The following is a 24,975-nucleotide window of genomic DNA, read 5'->3' as shown; positions in this document are numbered from 1 at the left end:
CCAAAAAAAACGCGCATACACTCACTATCTCACTGGCCAGGCACCAATATAAAAACCCTAAACTTCCTTTTTTCTCTTTTTTAACTTTTATTTATTATTTTAACCCTCTCAGTTCTCCCGCACTGCTGGTCTGGTATCTACTCTACCCTGCTCTCCATTGTTATTTCGGGGGTTTCTGAGTTTCTAGGGTTTCGACGAATTTCTCCATGAACGAATGATTAGGGTTCTTCTTTGGAGAGAAATGCGTCTCCATTTCTGTTCTATCTTCATCTGTCTGGTGTTCTTCATTGGAGTTCTAGGTTCCTCCGAAGATGAAGTTCGATCTCTACTGGAATTCAAAAAAGGAATCAAGTATGATCCACTTGACCGTGTACTGAAATCATGGGACCGGTCTTCAGTGTTAGCTAACGGCTGCCCTCAGAACTGGCACGGAATCTCGTGCGACGACTCAGGCTCGGTTGCTGGTATTGCTCTTGATGGATTGGGTTTGAGTGGAGATTTGAAGTTCAACACCTTGAGTGGATTGAGAATGCTGAGAAATCTTAGCCTATCGGGGAATTTCTTCACCGGCCGGCTTGTGCCCGCAATGGGAGCTATAGCTTCTTTGCAGCGTTTGGATCTGTCGGGAAATCGGTTCTATGGGCCGATCCCAGCTAGGATTAATGACCTATGGGGATTGAATTATCTGAATCTGTCGTCAAATAATTTCACGGGCGGGTTCCCCAGCGGAATTAGAAACCTTCAACAACTGAGAGTCTTGGATTTGCATTCCAATGGGCTTTGGGCGGACATTGGAGGCGTGTTGTCTGAGCTTCGGAATGTTGAACACGTTGATTTGAGCAATAACATGTTCTATGGGGGGCTTTCTTTGGGTTCAGATAACATTTCTAGCTTGGCGCAAACTGTCCGTTATGTGAATTTGAGTCACAATAGATTGAATGGGAATTTCTTTTTGGATGAAGCAGTCAAGTTGTTTAATAACTTGGAAGTTTTGGACCTCGGTAACAATCAGCTAGCTGGCGAGCTTCCTTCCTTTGGCTCTTTACCTCATCTTCGAGTTTTACGGCTTGGAAACAATCAGCTATATGGATCTATACCGGAGGAGCTTCTTGAGAGCTTGATTCCGTTGGAAGAACTGGATCTCAGCCTAAATGGCTTTTCAGGTAAAGCGTTTAGAGGAAAACGAGAAAAAAGTACAGATTCTGCTTTTAAGTGCATACGCTTGTTTCATTAGCAGACCACTTTTTGTTCTGCAGCCTTCTGTCGTACATTCTTTCATCAAATATGGTCGTTCCATATTCTCTAACATAAATTGTAATGTAACAGTTATTGTAAAAATGATTGTGGTGAACTGTGAGTAATCTGCTAACAAATTTATAAGCTTGATCTGTCATGTGTGGTTGCCTTATCATCCATCTTACAATTGCACTAGCTTTTTGATTTTCTTTTGTTCTTATATTCCCCAAAAATGGATGATACGGGATTACTAGTCTACTATATCATTACATATGCTATGAAATTATTATGGGCTTTTAAACCAGTGGAGTTTTCTTAACAAATCCAAAGATTAGAAACAAAATGAGCAGTACATAAATAACATATTCCAGCATGCACCATTATGCAGTCAAGGTGCATCTGATTTGATGGTAGTGGGACATGTGACAAAGTTAACTGAAGAAAGCAAATTTTCATTCAGGGGTATAGTGATATCCTCAATGATTTCAAGGATATAAAATAGAGAAGTTTCATACTAATGATTAGTGATAGACATCTTAGAAAGAAAACAATTGAAGAACTAAGAGTGGAATATCCCCACCTTATTCCTCAGATTGCCTGTTGACACTTCATATTATTGGCTTCGTAATGGACAGTGAAAACATAGGCAAGCTAGCTTTTGTATTTCAATCTTTGCTTGAATAACAATCCTGTGTGCTCTGTTATGGACCTTATGGTGTGACTTTTACTGATATTGCTAATTCATTAGTTACATTTTGGACCACATATAATGAAGACAGAAAATATAAAACCTGACTGAAGGTGAATGGATGCCTGGTCATAGAGAAGGACTTCCTTGATTCTTATATTGTTGAGGAGCACAATTATCAAAAAAAAGTTGAGTACTCTGTTATCCTCTTTGAAATTTTATTTTAAGACAATTATCTGCTTATTTATCTCTGCCGGATAATTTATCTCTCAACTCAATTACTTAATGTCCTAGGTGATCGACCTATTTAGATGCCTGCTATATTTGACAGGAAGTTACTCATATTTCCAGATCTATTTCTTCCTTTTAGTTATGACATTTGAAGAACTGTATTAGTAGCCTTCTAACAGTCTTGAATGTTAAGTAAAGAGTAGGTAGTTGAGATGGCCTGATATTGAGCAATGAAGGACATGAAGGACATTGATGCCAGACCTGTTCATGGGCTTGGCTCAATCCAGGCTTGGGCCGGGCTTTACCACTTATTAACAGTGTTGTCATAGTGCTGTTAGCGAGCTGTTTGAAAGCTACCCCATGTTAGTTTTATGTTATTTCTTATTAGAATGTCAGACAGGGGTATAGATGTAATTTCATCATTTTATTTTGATTCTCTATTATAAATAAAGAAGAGGGTGCCACCAGCCCATCTTTTTGGCTCCCAATCTTTCTTATTCCTCTTCTATTCTATTCTACTCTCTCTCTCTCTCTCTTCAATTATGTTAACAGATTGAGTGCTCCATCTGAATATTTTTTCTTGTTCTCTTGGATCGAAACACAAGTACAAGTAATTGTTTTAGTCTGAGATACTTATAGGACTCTCTGTTCTATCTTTTCACTTGGTCGTATGCCAAGAAAACCCAGAAAACTGGTACTGTGGTGCAACTGTGGGGTCTGAATTGGTGCTGTATTGTGTTCGTCCAAACTAAGTGACCGGATCAACTATTGGAAGGAGAGCAAAAAACCATGGATAGTATTCTGGTGGCACTTCAATGCTGTGACCTGCTATTGGAAGAGCAAAAAACTAAGTGGCCAGTATTGTGAAGGAGTTGTGTGGCTTCTTCTAGTATGGGTGTGCTGTTCCCTTGTTGACCTATAAGGTGTATTGACTATTAGTGGGTAGGGACTTTTTTTTTTTTTGGGCTGCAGTGTGTGTTGTTGGTGTTCCAGCAGAGTTTTTTGGAATTTCTAGCAGTACCTTGACCATGAGTGTTTGAAGAGGTGTTTGATTGTTTTTTGTTGTTTCAGTTTTATTCTTTAGTACTAGTAGAACCAATGGCAACTGATGAATCATCCGCTTCTGGAGTTGTTGGTGTTGGGATTGAAAGTATGGCTTTCCCTATTCCCATCACACATTTAAATGGGTTAAATTATTTGGAATGGTCTGTAGGCATCAAGCTTTATGTTACAACAAGGGGAAAGATTGGATATATTAATGGGAAGGTGAAAGAACCTAAAAGTGGGACTGCTGAATATGGTAGATGGGACTAGGAGAACAATATGGTGATGTCCTGGCTCCTTGTAGCTATGCAACCTGAAACGAGGAAGAACTTCATGTGGGCATACACCTAATGAGATACGGGAGCAAGCAAAATCGACCTACTCTAAGCAAAGTCATTATGCCAAGATTTATCAATTACAAGCTGAGTCCTCAACCTATAAACAAGTAAACTGCAGTCTGTCAGCCTATTATCAGCCCTTACATTTGTTTGGAAGGAATTGGACATTTGGACCATTACCAGGCCATTTAATGGAAGAATGACGAAGATGCTAAGTCATATAAGAAGTTAGTTTCTCACAAGGTTTAAAATGTCGATGTCGATTGAAGTGTCGCTTACCAAAATATAGGACATATGTCGGAAATGTCGAGGGAAAATATTGTAAAAATTAGAGACATTGTGGAAATATGTGGAAATATGCAAAGATATTTTGTAAAATGATAAAAGAAGCATTAATACATATTTCTAGACTATTATCTTATTCCCAACCATTATATAAAGCTAAGAAACTAAGATCAATAACAAATTAGTAAATGACGACTTATTGATTTATTATGCATTTTGATGTTTTTACAAGGTTATCTGATATTTTCTTTTCTTATTTTTAATTCTGATTTCTTATAAATTCTAATATATTTATTTCACACTAGTAAATAGAAATGCATTTATTCTGATTTTTTAAATATTAAAGTTATAATACATTATGTTTTATTATAAATTTAATAAACTGATTCTCCTTTTTGTAGTATTAAGATTATGATAAATTCTGATTTCTTATCAAAATTAATGAATTTATTATGATTTTTAATACTAAATTTATAATAAATTATGATTTAGTATAAAATTTATTAAATTTATTCTGATTTTTTATATTCAATGTAGAATATGATTTATTATAAAATTTAATAAACATTTTCTGATTTTAATAAATATTTTAAAAAATACTAACTAGTTAATATTTTATTACTTGAAAAATATTTTATGTTTTATATTATAAAGTAATTAATTTATTCTTTTGTTTTTATATTTTCTTAATTATTTTTTATAAATATTCTATTTGAAATATTAAATATAAATTATTAATGGAATAATCTTTATTAATATACTGTATTATATTAATATAATATACTAATATATTATATTTTTAATGTACATTAGTCGATATCTTGTCGACATAATAGGAAAAACTGTATTTTTTTTAGTTATTTGGACCGATTTGGTCGACATACCCGAAATATAGGAAATGTCGACCGACATAATGTAATTTTTATATTACCATCCATTTTCATGTCGGTGAGCCTCGACATCGACATATGTCGGGCGACATTAGCGACATTTGGCGACATTTGAAACCATGGTTTCTCAGTAGTGAGCTTTTGCCTTATTGGGACTAAATCTTGTGTATGAACCCCGTAAAGTTTGGATTTTGGGGAGTAGTGAGCTACCTTCAGTCCAAGAGGTGTATGCCTTGGTTTAGTCTGAGGAGAGTAGGCACAATGTGATGGTTACGACTAAGGGGGAGCAACATATTGCATTAGATGCAAAAGGTGGTAACAATGTGATGAAGAAAGGGGATAACAAGAAGTATGATGATAAGGACAAGTTGTGGTGTACACATTGCCAATGCCCTATACACACTCATGATACTTTGTTGGGACCTCATTGGAAAGCCGCAGTGGGCACAAAAAAACCAGGACCAAAACATCATGCAGGGACAAAAGAAGTATAGTGCAACTAACATAGCAACCCGGGATTCTTAGGGTAGTAGTGTGCCTATTGGTACTACTCAAGAGCATCATACTAGGTCTGACCCCAAGGAGGATATCATTAACTCCTCTCCTGATCATCTGGAGTCTTATGGTGGGGCTTTACACCAGATGGACAATGCAACTAGTAGTACCCCTCTACTTCATTTGTGTCTACATTAGATAACGTTACCCTTGCTTTTCATGTAACCATTGATTCCCTTTGGATTATTGATTCAGGGGCCTCCAATCACATGATTGGCAAGTCCAACCTTTTTCAGTTCTATAGTCCTTTGTTTGGAAGGGATAAAGTGAGGCTTGCAGATGGATTATTCTCTTCCATAGCAGGTTGGGGATCAATATCCCTTCCTCCTGGCCTTACCCCTAATAATGTGTTGCATGTCCCAAATCTTCCTCTCAATTTACTATGCATTAGTAGTACTACGAACTCCCAGAATTGTAGTGTAACCTTCTTTCTTGGTTCTTGTGTTTTTTCAAGACTTAACCTTAGAGAGAACGATTGGTAAAGGAAGCATGGTAAAAGGCCTTTATATTCTCGAGAATAAGGTTGGTTTCTTGGCATCAACATCAGAGTCAAGTGGTCAGTCGAGTCATTAAAATAGGAATTAGGTGTTTTATGGCATAATTGTTTGGGTTATGCGTCCTTCGAGTAGGGGTGAGCATTATTTGGTTAAAACGAAAAACCGAACCGAAAATTTCGGTTTCGGTTTTTTGGTTATTTTGGTTTTGTGAAATTTCGGTTTCGATTTTGGTTTTCAGGTTTAGAAATTCGGTTAACAAAAAAAAACCGAATTAACCGAACTTTATTATCTATAATATATATTAACATATAATACATATATAATATGTATAAAATATATTGTATTATATTATGTATTAAAATATATAATTTATTATATACATTGTATAATATATATTTTTAACTTTAGTCGCCGATACCTTTAGTAGATTCCTCTCAGAAGCGGATAAAGCTGCATCTCTAAGAGGGTGGAGAATAGGTAGAGTAGAGTTTCAGTTACCCATCTCCAATTTGCAGATGACATAATAATCTTTTGCGGAGGTTGTGATTTGATGGAGGTAAGGAATCTGAAGGATTTAATAATTCATTTTGAGAGGGCCCCAAATTTGAAGGTAAATTTTGAGAAGAGCTGTCTTGTGGGAGTTCATTTGAACAGAGAGGAGATGGAGTCTATACCAGCCTTGTTAGAATGCACTTGCTCTCAGTGGCCGCTATCCTACCTAGGACTTCCTCTAGGTGCAAATCCAAAGGAAACTAGGTTTTGGAACCCGGAGGTGGAAAAATTCGAAAAAAGATTGGCAGCTTGGAAGAGAAGCTATATTTCTGTGGGTGGTAGAGTTACTCTGATTAAAGCAACTTTAGCCAACTTGCCATTATATTTTTTGTCAGTCTTTAGAATTCCTAAAAGGGAGGCAAAGAAGTTGGAAAAACTGATGATGGACTTCTTATGGGAACTTGGAGAAGAGAAAAAAGATCACTTGATTAGGTGGGAGGTGGTGAGTCAGAGTAAAAAAGGAGGCCTAGGCTTAGGGAATGTGGTGAGTAAGAAGAGGCTCTTTTAGGTAAGTGCCTTTGGAGGTGGCCCTTGGAGAGGGAGAGGTTGTGGCATGAAGTAGTGAAAAGTATCCATGGCTGTTCTGAATCAGGTTGGGATGTGGGGGCATCTTGAAGGGCTTTGCTCACAACACCTTGGAAGGCAATCTCTGGCATTCTCCCTAAATTCCTCAGTTTTGTATGGTACGATGCTTGTTCTGGAAACTCCATTCTTTTTTGGGAAGATACTTGGGTGAGCACTCAACCCCTGAAAGACGGTTTCCCTTCTCTCTATTCCATCTCCCTCTTTAAAAAGAAACCCAGTTCTTGGTTCCTTTCCCCCCCGGTTTGCCCTTTGGCTTTAAATTGGGATTTTGGGTTTCGAAGAGGGTTAAAGGATGAAGAGTTTCTAGAGTCGGTGTGTTTGGACCCCATTAACCTGGATAAAAGAGTCTAGGCCCTAACCTCGGTTGGCTCATTCACTTGTGCATCTTTCTTCAAAGCCCTTTGCTCTAACCCTTCCTTTCAGGTCTTCTCTGATAAAGAGGTTTGGTCAAGGCCAATACCCCCCAAATTAGCAGTGTTCTGTTGGGAAGCCTATTGTGGTAAGATCAATACTGTGGAAAACTCTCAAAAGAAGAAACCTTTTATGTGTCTGTCCCCAAATTGGTGCTTTATGTGTAAAGTGAAGGGTAAGGACTGCAACCATTTGCTGATATCGTGCTCCTTTGCTGCCAATATTTGGAACTGGGTTGTTTCCTTATTTGGGTGCAGGTGGAACTTGCCCTCTGAAGTAAAGCTGCTGTTCACTCCGGCTTCTCTTGGGAGATTGACAAAAAGAGGGAAGCTAATGTGGAAATGTATCAGAGCTGCTAATTTGTGGATTTTATGGGAAGAGAGAAATGCTAGAATATTTCAAGAAAAGGAAAGAAGTCTTGCTGAAATCAAGGAATGCATATTGACAAGGACAATCTCATGGTTGAAATCTTCACAATTGTTGGCAAATTTCTCCTTTGATGACTTAAGGAGAAACTAGGGAGCAGTGGCTTCTATAGTATCCACTAGGAACAAATCACAAGTGGATTGGAAACCTCCACCGAATGGAGTGGTAAAATTGAATTTTGATGGCAGCTGCCAAGGTAACCCAGGGCCATCCGGAATTAGTGGGATTCCAAGAGACAAAGACAACAATATGTTGTCTCTTTTTTTAGGACCAGTGGGTGAAGGTGATTCTGTAAGGGCAGAGTTACTAGCAGCGGTACAAGGTATACAACTGGCTAGTCAAATTGGAGTGAACAATTTGTTAGTAGAAGGGGATTCCAAGGTAGTAGTGGGCTGGATGAATAGCCCAGATACAACATGCTGGGGCTATAGGGACCTGTTAAAGAAAGTTAAATGGATGACAAGAAATATGACTGTCAGATTTTAGTGGGTCAGCAGATCAGCAAATGCAATGGCTGATTCTCTGGCCAAGCAAGGGGTGTCAAGGGGAGATCTGTTTTGGACTACTTTGTAATTTGTGTTTCAGGCTTGGGCTTGTTTAGTGTATTTGATTCAGTCCTCGGGGGAGGTAACATCTTGTGCCTCTTCCTAGGCTGATAGTATTTTCTTATTTGAATTAATAAAACTTCTCTCATTTATAAAAAAATATTTTTTTAATATAATGTATATTAAAATATATATTATATGTTAAGATATACACTATAATATATTAAAATATATATAGTGTTGAAATTCGACTTTAACTAAAATAACCGGAAACCGAACTGAAAATTTCAGTTTTGGTTATTTTGGTTTTTCAATATTTCGATTTCGGTTTTGGTTTGGTTTTTCATTTAAAATTTCGGTTTATTTGGTTTGGTTTTTAACCTAATAAACCATGCTCACCCCTGCCTTTGAGTTATTGAAATATTTGTTCCTTTTGTTATTAAGTCATGTTCGGTGTCTACTAGGGCTGTTCACGGGTTGGGTTGGGTCGGTTTAATAGATTTTTTTTTTCAACCGACCCGACTTGGTCGGGTTACTTAAAGAGCAAACTGAAACCAATCTGCCATTAAGCAAAATCGACCCAAACATGAAGGGTCGGTTTGGCATTGTTTGTGAACAACCCTATATTTGGTGTAAAATTTCCTACTCAAAAAAGGAAAATAATCCTAAAGACAAAAGTAATTCCCATTTAACTAATGTTTTATTGTTCTTTTATGTTAAAAATAAGTAACTAACTAGAAAGAATAAACTAGGATAAGGATTACCTAGTTAGGGAAAGACTAGGAGATCAAAAACTAACTAACTCGATTCGGGTTCGGTTTTCACACATGAAAACTGAAACCAAACCAAATTATCGGTTTATCCCTTTTCACAACCCAAAACCGACCGGTGGTGAAGAAAAACCGACCAAATTGGGTTGGTTGGTTTGGCATTGTTTGTGAATAGCCATAGTGTCTACTTTTCATTTTGGTATGAAGTTCCAAAAATTTTTAAGGATTTCCAATTGATGGTGTTTACTCAATTTCATGTGGAGGTTTAGATATTCCAATCAAATAATGCAAAATAATACTTTCATGGCAACCTAAATGAATTCTTTACCTCACATGGATCACTTCACCATAGTTTGTGTGCAAAAACTCCACAGCAAAACAATGTTGCTGAAAGAAAACTCCACATAGTTTTGGATGGATGTTGTACTTTGTGCAACTTATGTTATCAACCGGATGCCCTCTAGTGTTGGATTATAAGGCCCCCATTAGCTTTTGTATCCTCAGTCTTGCTTGTTCTCCATTCCCATGAGAGTCTTTGTTGCTGATCCTTTGTTCATGACTTGCCCTCCTCTCGTGGTAAGTTGGATCCCTGGTCTATTTCATGCATTTCCTTGGGTACGGGGTACCCCTTCTCTCAAAAGGACTATTGTTGCTTTGACCTAGTCACCCGTATATACTTTGTTTCTATGGATGTTTCCTTCTTTGAGTTTGAGCCATTCTATCCTGCTTCTCACTAGGGGGAGAGTTGTTTGGAAGAGAAGCAAGCCAATCAGGTTCACCCTTCCTTCCATTCTTGATCCCACTCCTTTTCATGTCTTCCTACGTAAGTGCCGTAGAGATTAGCACTGTTTTAAAGATGTGGAGCTTCTGAATATTGTGCAACCAACACCATCGGACTCTTAGGAGGTGAGTCCATCTCAGCCAAGTACTATTATTCCTGTTTATTCTTATGTTCCTATTTCTGTTGATGATCGTACATGTGACCTTGACATTCCTATTGCAAAAAGAAAGGGTGTTAGGTCATGCACTACAAAATACCCCATTTCCCAGTATATGTCCTATGACCATGTTTCCACCTCATATCATGCCTTCTTATCTACCATTGACATTATTCCCATACCCAAAAGTGTTGTAGAGGCCTTAATACATCCTAAATGGAGAGATGCTATGAAGGAGGAGATTAATGCCTTCATAAAAATAAACATGTGGGAGTTGGTAGATCTTCCCAAAGAGAAAGGCCCAATAGGGTGCAAATGGGTGTTCTCAATAAAGTACAGGGCTAGTGGACAGTGGAGAGGTATAAGGAAAGGTTGGTGGCAAAAGGGTATAAACAAGTTTATGGCATTGATTATGTTGAGATGTTTGCCCCAATAGCAAAAACGAATTCTTTCTGAGTACTGTCATTTGCTACAAAAAAATGCATTGTTGAATGGTGATTTATGGTTTAGTCACTGGGTTTCCATGCTAAGGTCAGTGAAGGCATGGTGCTTACTGTTTAGGTTGAAGAAATCCTTGTATGGCTTGAAATAGTCTCCTAGAGCTATTCATAAAAAAAAAAGAAATAGTCTCCTAGAGCCTGGTTTAGCAAGTTCCAAATGGCGGTTTAGCAGGTGGGTTTTAGATAGTGTCAGTTTGACCATGCCCTCTTTGTTAAGAGGAGTCTTGAATAGGTTGCAATATTGATGGTATATGTAGATGCCATTATCACCATAGGTAACTAGGGATCTGATATACAAAAACTAAGAATTTTTAACCACCCAATTTGAAGTGAAAGATCTAGGACCCTTATAGTATTTCCTTGGAATTGAGGTTGCTTGCTCACAAAAGGGTATCTTTACTTCTCAAAGGAAATACATCATAGATCTCTTGAAGGACATTGAGAAAATGGGGCAAAGCCAGATGATTCCCCTATTGATGTTAATCAGTCCAGTGTTTAGAAAACTGGGTTGGACCGGCTGGTCGAACCGGTTGAATTGTGACCCGGGGCACTGATTGGTTCGGTCACACCCCAATAATAGGACTTGCTCAAAACCTGCTGAAAATGGGCTGACCAGCTGGTTTAATTGGAAAATTGGTGAACCGGTCCCAGTTTCATGAAACTGCCTGGGTCCATAAGTGAGATTTTAAAATGTTGTTAACAAGATTTGAACATAAGACCTCTTATTTTCACAGATTACTTAATTACCACTAATCCACCTCTTTACTTGTGCTAATTAATGACTATTTATTGTACATATTACATTATTATGCACGCATTTTAAAGAAAATGCAAGTTAAAAGGCTTGAACCCTAGGTATTTGTTTTAAAAATTAAGAAGCTTACCATCCATCCACCATATTTAAGTACATTAAAAGTTGTAAAATATATTATATATAGTATTTATGTGACCCATAGTATATATATATATATATATATGCCATGTCATCACGGTTCGACCCCGCTTGAACCTCTGACCCGTGAACCTCTCCCTTCTCTGGTTCTATGCCCGGTCCAGTTCTCTAAACATTGCTAAACACAGACTATTTGGTTGTGATGGAAAACCTTTAAAGGATGTGAAACTGTTTCAAAGGCTAGTGGGCAGATTGTTGTATTTCTCTATGACACACCTTGGTGTTGCTTTTGTTGTTGGGGTTTTGAGTCAGTTTATGCATTCCCCTAAAGTATCATGCTTGGAGGATGTTGAGAGGGTCCTTGGGTACTTGAAGAAGTATCCTGGAACTAGTTTGTTGTTTAAGAAGCACAACAACCTGAAGGTGGAGGTTTATACAAATGCAAACTGCACAGGTACTATTGATGATAGAAAATCCACCAGTGGGTACTGTACCTTTGTGGGTGGGAACCTGGTAATGTAGAGGAACAAGAAACAGAATAGTTCAAAAACTTGTCTATTTTTTTATCAGTGCAAACAGGTAGTAAGAAATTATTCTGATAAAAAAACATGTTTACAAGGAATTTTGCTTTGAAAAATGGAAGATGGGTATGAATTAATTCAATCAAGATTTAGGTTCTCTACTTTGTCAGTTCTTTATTTCTTTTAATTTTTTTTCAATGGAGACATGGTTTAAGGTCCCTACTCGAAAACAATTTAGGCTATTCAAGATCTCTTACAGACTATTGAGTTTATTTCCATTATAAGGGCCATCATACGTGGATTAATTGACTTTCAGGTTGAACTTGATTATATCATCTTCGGCTTCTAGTGTACAAATGATACACTATTATTTCAGGTGCACATATGGCAGATATGGATCATGGATTAAATAAGGGTAACCTATCTTTTCTATATATATATATTTAAATTTTTAGTATATCTTTTTTTTTTTTTAATCTTTTTGGCAAGTTTATAAGAAACAGAAATAATTTAATGATTCACAATAACAATTGAAGATTCAACTCAATTTTCCTATGATTTATGTTATGACTACGATTTTCAGAACATTTGTTGTGTGCATGTTTGGCTTCAACATTGGAAGTCAAACATAAATATAGTATGTAGAACTATAAAAAATTGCTCAATATAGTATGTAGAATTCTATTGAGCAAATTAAATATAAATATGGCTCTGTATTTTGCTCAATTAAATATAGTATGTAGAACTATAAAAATTTGAATGGTCCCATATCTTTGCTTTATTGGTGTTTTTCCTTGGCAACTGCTTTTACTTGAAGCTATGCCCGAAATATCTAATTTCTGAAAATATTATGTACACAGGTTCTGTTCATGGAATTAACTCCACCACTTTGAAAATTTTGAATCTCTCATCAAATATACTCTCTGGTTCATTGCCTTCTGCTCTTGGAACATGCGTGATGGTGGACTTGAGCAAAAACAATTTTTCTGGTGATATTTCTATTATGCAAGGTTGGGGAGATACTTTGGAGGTTATCAATTTGAGTTCAAATGCATTATCTGGAAGCTTTCCAAATCTGGCTAATCAATTTCAGAGATTGATTTCTATTATGATTTCAAGTAATTCTATCATAGGTGAACTACCTTCTGAATTCGGGACCTATCCAAGATTGTCTATAGTTGATTTTAGCTTCAATGAGCTTACTGGGCCTATTCCAAGTGGTTTCTTTACTTCTTTGACAATGACAAAATTGAACCTTTCAGGAAATAAGTTTAGAGGAACAATCCCTCTTCAAGGCTCACACACAACTGAGTTATTGGTTCTACCTTCTTATTCACAGATGGAATCACTTGATCTCTCTTGTAACTTATTGACAGGTTCATTGCCTTCTGAAATAGGTAACATGGAGAGGCTTAAGTTGCTAAATTTGTCAAGGAACACATTATCAGGAGAGATACCAAGTGCAATGAACAAGCTTAGTGGCTTAGAGTACCTTGACTTATCCAACAACAATTTTAAGGGTAAGATCCCTGATGGGCTTCCATCAAATCTAAAGGTTTTCAGTGTATCCTATAATGATTTATCGGGACAAGTTCCTGACAATTTGGTACATTTCCCTGTTACTTCTTTTCATCCTGGAAATGCCCTACTAATCTTCCCAAATGGCATGCCTTCAAAGAGTAATGGGCCCTTGGGTTTTAATGGTAGAGGCCAACGTCACAGTTCAAAGGCTAACGTCAGAATAGCAATTATTGTTGCCTCTGTAGGCGTCACTGTGATGATTGTTTTTGTTTTATTCGCATATTATCGTTGGCAACTACAAGAATTTCCTAGGAGTGGATCAAGAGGCCAAATGACTGGCAGAGATATTGGAAAATTTACACGCCCTTCGCTTTTCAAGTTCCACAAAAACATAGAACCCACTTCAACCTCAATGAGTTTTTCAAATGATCGACTGCTGATTTCAAATGCAAGGTCATTACCTGGGCAGAAAGAGCTTCTGACTGAAATTGCGGAGTGTGGTTTACCTGAGGGAAGAGAAACAGGCCCAGAATCTCTGATTCCTAACTTTCCAGATAATCATTCTGCAACCTCTGGTTTGAAGTCATCTCCGGGGTCCCCTCTATCTTCTTCACCCCATTTTGTTGAGGCATGTGAGCAACCTGTGATGTTAAATGTGTATTCACCAGATCGGTTGGCTGGAGAGCTGTACTTTCTGGATAGCTCACTAGTATTCACAGCTGAGGAGTTGTCTAGAGCCCCAGCAGAAGTCCTTGGTAGAAGCAGTCATGGAACTTTATACAAAGCTACCTTAGATAGTGGGCATATTTTGACTGTGAAGTGGTTGCGAGTAGGACTCGTCAGACATAAGAAAGAGTTTGCCAAGGAAGCAAAAAAGCTTGGATCTATTAGACATTCAAACATTGCCCCATTAAGAGCATATTACTGGGGCCCCAGGGAGCAAGAGAGGCTGGTTCTTGCAGATTACATCCATGGAGATAGCTTGGCTCTTCATCTCTATGGTAAGGGTTTCCAACAACTGATCTTTATGTTTCCACCTTAATATTATCATTGCATTGTGAACTATTTCTACTCGGAGTTTGCAATTATATTGCTATACATTTGGTATGTAAGAGCCATGATCATTGCCTTCATACATCTATTTATCGGTAGTTGCTCCTTTTCATGAACTACTGTATATCAAGGATTAACTTTTCTATTTTTTTTTTTATGGATAATAACTGAATACATGGGTTGATAAGGCAAAAGCCCAAAAAGAACTCAAGCTTTGCTTATCCCAAACTGGGGTAAATTAAATTCCAGAAAAAATCTTATTATTGGTAGACTAAAAGATTATCTCCTATTGCCACTTATAGTGTTATCATTGGATGAAGTATCATCCTTGCCTTATCCAAATAATTGTTAAGGGTATTGTTTGCTTTGCTCTCTTGATCGAGAGGCTTTGGGTCTGGTAATCTGGTTTCACCTCCCTTAGCCAAGCTAACAAATTTAGTCCTTTTTTTTTCCTGATGAAATGTAACAATTTTATTTTATTTTTTTACCAGCAACAGAAATTACTTTCATTAGTTGAGAATTTAAATCAAATAACAATGTTTTTATTGTTAAAACTTCTATTACATGTTAATGGAAAACAGCTACTTCACTTGGGCAATTAGTGTCATCCTCTATTACGTTTGTTATTCACTTGGGCAGTTGGGCCATCACATCTCTCTAACCATGCAGCATCTCATGAGTCTTGACCACTCAACTGAGCACCAAAGTAACCTGAATGATCTTTCTTTTTCAATAATAAGAACATGTTATTAAAGAATAAAAAGTAACCTTAGCAATCATAAGGCCCATTACCATATTAATCTCTGGGAAAGGCAATAAAAGAGATGATTGCCACTCTCCACCCCTAAGGCATAGAACAAATGCATTTTTTTTTTTGAGTTATTGCAATTTACTGGGCAATCTACTCTCAAAATCTTAATTCAACATGGAAATTGCACTCCTTAGAGAAAATTCCACCTTGGACAAGACTTGATAACTGCACATGAACTTGGCTAAGAACGATGTCGCCTACTTCTTTATGAATACAGAGAAGAAAGAACTGATCACTATAACTCCTTTCTTGCCCCATTTCCTCCCCTTCAATCTTGGTATGTTCTGTCCTCACCTTACATCTCCAAGTTGTCTGGAAATTCTTCGATGTAAATATTTAGATTATGTCTAGGTAATGGGCTCAGTGAATCCTCTCTGCCCTAGTTGCATAGCATTCTAGAACTATAGTTGATTCTTTTCATACTACAGCTAGAGACCTGGAAATGTGGCCTTTTAGGGGAGTCTCTTCCAATTGTAAGTCACCTAGAAAATAATTGTCATTTTTCTCCCTTGAATCTTACACCCTTAGAAACTTTTCTAATTACTTTGAGATGGCTTTCCACGCCTCCAGATCTTCTACCCACAAGACACTACAGCCGCACATTGGCAACATCTCAGTTGTCATTCATGGGGAGATGTTCCTGATCCATGGATGTAATGTCTTTTTGAGAAAAGGTACTTGTATTTAAACTTCAAAGAGGGAAGGATGTACACAAGAAGATGTGCAAGAGAGGACCATGAAAAAACAAAAAAGCACGGGCCCATACAATTAAAATGGCTGCATATTTGCACTATACAAGAAATCCCTTCCCAACCAAGATTTAGCTAATCTATCTGGCATGTGACTCATTCTCTTGGAATCCATCTGAAACTACAGTTCAAAGAAGAGTAAATGTCATGGATTTTGAGGGAGAGGGTGAGAGAGTTTCCAAGGGGCTGTTTCCCAATGCTTGGCCCATTTTATAGCCTTCTTGGAGTCTCCTTCTATAATTGTATCTCTGATCAGCTGCTGATTGGCAATCTGAAGCTGGTTTCAACATTAGCTGCATCTGTAGCTGTAGTAGGGCCACTAAAAGCTCAAAGCTGTTCCCCATCAACTTTGCTAATGACATCCCTAATACCAGCTGCAGTAAGGTCATCATGGTTTCTTCTAAAATTTCCATCAAACTGAAGGATATAATCTGTCTCCAGCCTGGAAGGTAGAGGTTGGCAGGTGAGAGTCCTGAATGGAGATGAATGCATCACTTCTAACCAGCTTCTTTGTGGGTAGCAGATCCCAGCTTGATTTCCACATGCATGATAAGTATGCAGATCCCCTCGTCCTGGTTGGATGCCAGGTCGGGGTCCAGTGGGGGAGGATCTAAATTCTATTGCTGTGCAAAGCCTCTTGAAACTGGAGCACTATTATGTTCTGGTGGCACTCTAGACTTTGGGGTATGTTCAAATTTGGCAATCTCAGATCTCAGTCTTTCCCTTGCTCTTACAAGCTCTCGGTACTTGGATTAACATACAAGAGAATCAGGGTAGTGGTCATAAGAAAATGAAGATTAAACCTGTAAGGGAAAAAGCATGAAGTGATGATTAAAATGAAATAGAGACTGGATACTGAATCTGCCGGTTTGTGATCTAGGTTGACCCTTTCTTTTCTTGTTTTTTCATTAATTCTTCTTTTCAGCCTCCTCTGGTTCTATTTCTACAAGTATCTAAAGATAATTGAGACTTCCTTGCTCACAAGGGAAAAAGCATGAAGTGATGGTTAAAATGAAATAGAGACTGGATACTGAATCTGCCGGTTTGTGAATAGTTTTGTGATTCTAGGTTGACCCTTTCTTTTCTTGTTTTTTCATTAATTCTTCTTTTCTATAGCCTCCTCTGGTACTATTTCTACAAGTATCTAAGGATAATTGAGAGACTTCCTTGCTCACATCTATAGCCTCCTCTGGTACTATTCCTACAAGTATCTAAAGATAATTGAGAGACTTCCTTGCTCACAAGGAGAGGAAATTTCTTTACTGGTGCTATTACACCATTTCTTCAATATGACTATTGTCTAGGTTTATTGTGCACCATTGTTTGAGATTTATTTAGTTAATTTTTGATCAACTGGTGTAATACTATTGTTGTTGTTTCTCCTTGGGAAGAGAAACACAAACAGATTTAGGAAATGCCATTACTTGGGACATAGTATATTTTGGAAATTTCTTGGAGGTTGCAGGTGGTAAAAAATGCCCAAAAATTCCTGCTTAAATCTTAGACATTTTCTGCTGACGTATCACAGAAGTGGCAATTGATATTCCATTGGTTCGCCCAAGGTGCTCTTAGGTAGTGTTGTCATCTGGTGCCATTGTCTGAGTTGGTGAGAGGGTGAAGCAAAGAGAAGGTTGTTGAGAGGGTGAGAGGGGGAGAGGGGGAGGAGCTGAGATGGGAGAATTTGTGGAGGTAGGCCGTTGGAAAAAAGTTTTGAAGATTGAATCTAAGGAACTCCTATTTGAGGAACAGAGATTAAATGGTCAACTGAGCTTGAAGATCAGGGAAGCAAAGAGAGGGATGGTGCTGTTAGAAGGACTGGGGGTAATTGAAGGGCTCAATGAGTTTGTGGAAGGTGCAAGTAACAAAGGCAAGCAAAATAGTTGGGAAGAGCTTTTCTCAGAATCTGGAAGAAGGGTTGTTGTAGAGTGTAAGAGAAACCATAAAGGTTATTTTATCTCCTTGACAGAATTTTTTGGCAAGGGTAGAAAGCAGATGATCTGCTTTCCAGAAGGAAGGAAGAGTCAGGGCTGGAAGGCATTTCTTGACGCCTTATGTGAACTGCTGAAACGCATGAGTGTAAGTAAAAAGAGAAGCAATAGTAAAAAGGAAGATGGGCAGGTCTAGTAGTATGGTGAACAAGACTAAGCAAGAGACTCCTTTAGTGTTAGCTGGGGCAGGAAATTACAGAATGGGAGTAAACATACAGAGAGGGGATTGGGAAAGTAAATTGATAGTTGAAGCTTCAGCTCCCATTCTTGACTGGAGGAAAGTTGCAGATCTGTTAACAGCAAGGTTAAAGTTGAAGAGCACATTTATTTTAACATCCTTTGAGAAGAACAAGGCTTTGCTGGATTTGCTTGAGAACAGAGTAGAAGTTGAGGCTTTAAACATCCAAGCTAAGCTTGGAAATTTCACAGTATCAAGATGGTGTCCGGGTTCAAACTCCAAAGATTTCTCTGTTGAAGATGGAGTGGTGGTGCGCCTGCTAGGTCTTCCCTTTCATTTGTGGAAGCAAGAAACTGCTGAAGCCTTTGCTTTGATGTGTGGAGGATCACTAGGAGGGGCCTTTTGGGGAGACCTTCGTTCAGCTTCCATTTTATTGAATGGAGTAAAATCTGAGGAGATACCTCGGAAGATAGAGGTGCTAGTCGAGAGGCAGTGCTACTCAATGTGGCTGGCTTCATCCACTGAATCGATGCTCTGGAAAGAGGCTCGTATGGAGGGAGATGAGAAGGTTGAAGAAGAAGAGCTGCGTGGCAAGAAAGGGTTGGAGGATTCAAACAAGAAAAGCACTTTCACTAAAATGGAAAAACATTTGCTGGAGAAACAAAAGGGTAGTAGGCAGGGGGTGGGATTTTCGCGTGTGGAAGAAGTGAGCAGTTTGGAGGGTGGTAGGTCCTTTGCACAGGTTGTAACTGGCGCCAAGACTGTTCTGAACAGGGAAAAGGGGTTGGGCCAAGGAAGATTTTAACTTAAACCTGTTAGAACCAAACCGGGGTCGGGGCTGGACGCGCGTGACCTTAAAAGTCACGTGAGCTCGCGGGTGCTTACAAATGGGCCAAAGCAAAAGCCCATGTGGGCTGCAAAGGGTATTCTTAAAGGCCCAAACAGGCCAGCGGGCCCGACCCAGATTGTTTTTAAGGCGCGTGAGCCACTAAAGAAACATGTGACTGGGGTTTCGACTATGATAGACTTCGGTTTCGGTCTATCATTGTCCCCAGCCGCGAGCCAAAAGGGGGAATCCGCGCAGCGTCGGAAACCAGGAAAGAAGAGGGCGTTACAGTGGGTCTCCCGGCGCAGCTTGAAGGAGCTTAGTCCCGTGCGAGGCTTCTCAGAGAGGCCGGAGCTATGTTTCACTACGGGAAGAACTGAAGAGAAGAAAGAGAAGTTTGAAGGGTGGGTGCAGTGCGGTGAAGACGATGGTGAACCGGAGGACCTTTCTGTCGATGGCTCTAGCGTGGACAATGTAAACGATGAAGGCAGCTGTGCTGGAGGTGATATGGAAGGGTGGAATATTGCAAGATTATTCCAGGGTGAAGACTGCAATCGGATTATCTCATTCCCAAGACCACAGAGTGCGCAAGGTTTATCAGAAGGGGAAAACTGGAAGCAGAACAAGAATATGCTATTTAGGGGTGACCCAGGGGTAGAGTGGAAAGATCACCAGGTTGACCAAAGGACAGAAGTAGTTCCCAACCAACTCAGGAAGATAATTATTTACCAACCTTCGGAACAAGAGGAGGCCGGGAGCAGTCCTATTCTAGCTTGTCCTTCAGTCCCAGTTAACCATGTGATTTCGGTTTGTGCTACTAATGTGTCTCCAGTGTCTTTGGTTCCAGATTCCGTTCCTGTATCATGTCCTGTAGCCCATGAATATGCAGCCAAGCTAGTAGGTAGGCTCTCTGAGGAGGGGGAGAGGGGAAGGAAGGATTGTGGGAAGGTGCGGGAAGAAAGGTATAGAAGTGGACAAGTGTGGGAAATCATTGAAAGAGTGTTTAAGGATGTGGAAGGCCAACTGATATGGAGGAGGGAAGGGGAGGAAGGAAGAGAGGAGGGGTTAATGGAGAGGAGGGACAGGAATGAGGGTAGAGATGGAGAGGTTTACGGGGAGAAAGCAAGGAAGGAGGGAGGTAACAGTAAGGGGAGGAAGGTTGGAGAGGAAAGAATTGAGGTGGGAATAGAGGAGAGGAAGGAAAGGCAGGTGGACAGAGTTGAAGGGGATTCTGTAGGAAGGGTAGGGGTGGTGGAATCGGTGAGAGAAGACACGTTAGCAGAATTTGTAGGGAAGTTGGGCTGTAGGCTGGAGGATTTGAACGAGTTGAAAGAAAGTTTATAGAATAGGAAGATGCAGATCATAACAAAGAAGAGGAGGTTGAGTGAAGTAGAGAGACTAAAGAGAGATGTAGAAGGAGACAAGAAGCTCGAGGTAAAAGGAGATAGAAGGAAAGGGGGAAAGTAGCGGGTAGGTGGCAAGGGGTTTGTAAAAAGAAGCGGAATGAAGATCCTTAGTTGGAATGTGAGGGGAATTGGGAGTGCGAAGAAGAGAGCAACAATAAAAGAGGTAATAAGACGATATGACCCAGACATTGTGCTGTTGCAAGAGTCTAAGAGAATGGAGTTTAGTGACAAATGGGCAAGGAGTGTATGGAAAGCCAGGGGGATTAGCTGGGTGGCGGCTCCATCGTGGGGTGCTTCCGGGGGGGTTTTAACAATGTGGAAGAGGGATGTGGTTGAAGGGATGGAGGAGTTGATCGGAAAGTACTCGGTTTCCATGAAGTTTAAGCAGCAAGAGGATGATTATATGTGGGTGCTCACAAATGTTTACGGACCGAATGATTACTGAGAGAGAAAGGAGCTGTGGGAGGAACTGGCTGATGTTAGAGGGTTGTGGGATGGGCCTTGGTGCATGGGTGGGGACTTCAATGTGATAAGGTTCTCGGAAGAGTCCAATAAGATTAACCAGAGGGTGACAAAAAGCATGAAGAAGTTTAACAGTTTTGTGGATGCCTTTGAGCTTAAAGAGATTCCCCTAGCGCATAAGGCATTTACATGGTAAAATCTCCAATCTAGACCCATTTGCTCTAAGCTGGATAGATTCCTGTTCTCTTTGGATTGGGAAGAACATTGGGGAACCTTGGATGCTAGAGCTCTCCCAAGGGTGACCTCGAATCACTGGCCCGTAGTGTTATGCAAGGAGGAAAGAAGGTGTGGAGGTCCTACCCCCTTTAGATTTGAAAATATGTGGCTACTGCATCCAGGGTTTATTAACAAAGTGAGGGAGTGGTGGCATGAGTGTAACCCGTCGGTGGAGTGGGAGGGGATAAAATTCCATAAGAAACTACAATTCTTGAAAGCAAGAATTAAGGAGTGGAACTTGATGGAGTTTGGGAGGACAGAAGAAAGAAAGGGAGACTTGATGAAGAAGATTGAAAGCCTTGACTTTAAAGAGGAAAGGGGAGAATTTGGAGAGGAAGACAATGACCTCAGGAGAGAATTGAGAAGACAGTTAGAGGATTGCCTGCACAAGGAGGAAGTTAGCTGGAGGCAAAAATCTCGGTGTAAATGGTTGCAAGAGGGAGATAGAAACACTAGGTATTTCCACTCTCTAGCAGATGGCAGGAGAAGGAAGAACTTTATCTCCAAATTGGTAGTAGATGGAGTTGAGTTAGTACAGCAAGAGGAGATTGCCAGGGCCTGTGTGGAGCATTTCAAATCTATTCTAAGAAGGCCTGTGAGTAGAAGGATGGAAAGAAGCTTTAATATAGAAGAGATCAAGGAGGCTGCGTTTTCTATGGATAAAACAAAAGCTCTAGGGCCGGATGGGTTTACAATGGCTTTTTATCAGGATTGTTGGGATATTTTGAAAGATGATCTCTTGCGGGTGTTTGAGGAGTTTTTCAGGAATGAGTGTGGCTTGGACCCCCCCACCTAGTGGATTCTTGAAATTAAACTTTGATGGATGCAGTAGGGGAAACCCAGGACAATCAGGGATCGGGGGTGTTTTTAGAGATGAAAATGGGGTAATCTCTGCTATGTTCTCAGGCTCAATTGGAGTGGGTGACTCCCTTAGAGCTGAGATATGTGCAGTTATGGAAGGAGCCCGGAAAGCTAAGGAATTGAACATCAAGAAACTTATATTGAAGGGGATTCAGAGGTGGTGATAGGGTGGCTGACCAAAGAACAAAATGATCTTTGGAAGTATAACAATGAGAAGAGGAAATTCAAATGGCTGATGCGGGAGATGGAAGTTAAGACATGTTGGATTAAGAGATCAGCTAATTCCCTAGCTGACGGTTTAGCAAAACAAGGGGCAGAAAGGGATTCCTTGTTTTGGGCTAAGTTGTAATGTTAGTGTCCTTGTATCTTTGTATTTTCTTCTTTCCTTTCTTGAAGTTCTTTGTGACTCTTGGAAGATAAGTGTGTTTGTCTTCCACTTGTAAATTTTCTACTGATGAATTAATGAAAGTGTTATTGATTTAAAAAAAAAAGGTGCTCTTAGGTAATTGTGGTACATTACTTGGGCTGGCTGACTTCATCACTTATATTTTTTCTGTATGGCTTTCGTAAAGGTTCCTCTCTCTTTCTCCCCCTCCTTCCCTTTCTTTAATACAAATACTGACCTTTCAAAATGTGTGTGTATTCCTTCTTGGATAACCTTTTTCATAGAGAAAAATCATTCCTCCCTTCAATAGATGGCAAAAGCATATGCATCCAGAGATCAACTATATTTATATTTTGTAGTTTGCAATTAATATTACATTGGACAACTTGAGCTCAGACTGACCCATCATGCAATTTTACATGGGCTGGGCCTGGGCCCAAAGCTTTGGGCTTTTTATTTTTTGGGCTGGGTTTGGGCCTAGTCCATAGCTATATCCCGAGTTCAGCCCAACCTTATTGAAATCTTAATTCAACCCTAGACTGATCTGACTATACATACACATGCATATGTGCATATATAGAGATACATATTTTCATGCATGCATACATACATAAATACATATATATATATATGTATGTATGTATGTATGTATGTATGTATGTATGTATGTATGTATGTATGTATGTCATATATATATATGTATGTCAAATTTCAACAGGGCCTGGGTTGATCTTAAACCTGGCCCAGCCTGCCAAACTTGCATATCAGTGCAGTTGCTCTATTAATTAGACACAAGGCACTACAAATTTTTATTTTGTTTAGGTTTCAGTCATGTCAGAGCTAGAAGATGCATTTTCATACTTAGTGATCAGGGCTTTCATGATAAAATCTTATTATCACCTTTAGTTTTCTTGACTTGGTTTAGCACTCAAACTTAAGGCTTAGTTTGGGAAGAGTACAAATACAAATATGTACGTTGCAAGTACAAGGTTTTGAAATACAAATGTATAGTGCAAATACAAGGTTTAGTACTGTACATATTTGTATTTGTGCTCCTTCCAAACTGAGCCTAAACAACAAACGTATTCCTTTGTGGTAATTGAACTCAAATATGGTTGTTACCAATGGCATACATTGGCACTAGCAACGCTGTGGTTATGAACATGTTTTTTAATTTCTTTAAAATTTTAGTACTTTGCTGGAATTTTGTTGTTTTTTCTTCAGCAAAAAAGAAAAAAAGAACTATGTATTTTAAACTTAATTTAAAGAACTGATAAATGAAATTTCATGTACTTAAATCTTGGTACGAGTGTTCAGCTGTCCATCCATGAAACTCCGATACCTAGATATTTTCTTAAATGACATGGGATTTTTCTTTTTGTCAGCAACAGTGGTCAAAAGTGAAAACCCTTTAGAATTCAGGCACTGTACAGCAACCTAAGGTTGACAACATGTGGCAATTAGACCATCCACCTTGCATGAGTATTTGCCATTATCATCCAAGTGCATCATCTTTTTCTTAATGTGTTAAAATTATCACTCCACCTTGCATGAAAGTTACTTGATGTCTGTATTTATGATTTTAGTTGAGACTATCTTTTAGGAAATTTTAAGTCTTCATTGACTCCATACTTCGTAGGAATTGTTTATATTTGATAAGATCTTTTTGTTCATAAATGAGACTCGAATCTCTTGCAGCAAAAAAAAAAAAAAAAAATGAGACTCCAATCTGACATGTACAAATCTCTATCAATGTGCTTTGTAGAGACCACGCCACGAAGGTACTCTCCATTATCATTCAGCCAAAGAATAAAAATTGCAGTGGATGTTGCACGGTCGCTCTCTTACCTCCATGATAGAGGTTTGCCTCATGGTAACCTAAAGCCAACAAACATAGTCCTAGCAGGCCCTGATTTTACTGCTCGCCTCACGGACTATGGTCTCCACCGGTTAATGACACCTGCTGGGACTGCAGAGCAGATGTTAAATTTGGGAGCGCTTGGATACAGAGCGCCAGAGATTGCTTCTGCAGCAAAACCATTGCCAACATTTAAGGCTGATGTTTATGCATTTGGTGTGATACTTATGGAGTTGTTAACTAGAAGAAGTGCTGGTGACATAATTTCTGGCCAGTCAGGTGCTGTTGACCTCACAGATTGGGTTCGGCTATGTGCCCATGAAGGACGAGTAAACGAGTGCTTTGACAGAGACATTTCTGGTGGGGAAGAACAAACAAAAGCAATGGATGATTTGCTTGCCGTATCTCTCCGGTGTATTCTCCCTGTAAATGAGAGGCCTAACATCAGACAAGTCTTTGAGGATCTTTGTTCTATATCAGTTTGAAATTTGTGTATTTGTATCTTGGAATTAATTTTGCTTTCTGACTTCTATTTTTCCTTTCCTTTTCTTTGAGGGTTCCCAAGCCTTTCAAATGTGGGCTAATTTTCATTTTTTTTTCTCCATGTAAAGGGATTATTGATCCATTGATTGATTGATATTGTTTGAGTTAGTTTGAGTGTTGTAATTCTTTGTCAAATGCCATTAATGAGATTGCT

At 39.0% G+C, this 24,975-nt stretch overlaps 1 protein-coding gene across 1 annotated transcript; it reads left to right on the top strand.

Moving 5' to 3' along the window:
* Window positions 1-24,929, top strand: LOC104600037 (putative inactive receptor kinase At5g10020). Its single transcript, XM_010262831.3, has 3 exons — window positions 1-1,163; window positions 12,765-14,426; window positions 24,186-24,929. Exons 1-3 carry the CDS (start codon window positions 215-217, stop codon window positions 24,761-24,763), a joined length of 3,189 nt encoding a protein of 1,062 aa, XP_010261133.1. The 5' UTR covers window positions 1-214; the 3' UTR covers window positions 24,764-24,929.
* The last annotated feature ends 46 nt before the right edge of the window (window positions 24,930-24,975 follow it).

This window comes from Nelumbo nucifera, chromosome 5 (genome assembly GCF_055504915.1).
Source record: "Nelumbo nucifera cultivar China Antique chromosome 5, China Antique-T2T, whole genome shotgun sequence".
Lineage (NCBI taxonomy): Eukaryota > Viridiplantae > Streptophyta > Magnoliopsida > Proteales > Nelumbonaceae > Nelumbo > Nelumbo nucifera.
Note: the sequence above shows the minus strand (reverse complement) of the source record. Positions and strands in the feature narration are given on the sequence as shown.

Coding starts and splice junctions, on each gene's coding strand:
- LOC104600037 (XM_010262831.3), top strand. CDS start 215: ATGATTAGGGTTCTTCTTTGGAGAGAAATGCGTCTCCATTTCTGTTCT. Junction 1,164..12,764: donor CAGCCTAAATGGCTTTTCAG/GTAAAGCGTTTA, acceptor TTATGTACACAG/GTTCTGTTCATGGAATTAAC. Junction 14,427..24,185: donor CTTGGCTCTTCATCTCTATG/GTAAGGGTTTCC, acceptor TGTGCTTTGTAG/AGACCACGCCACGAAGGTAC.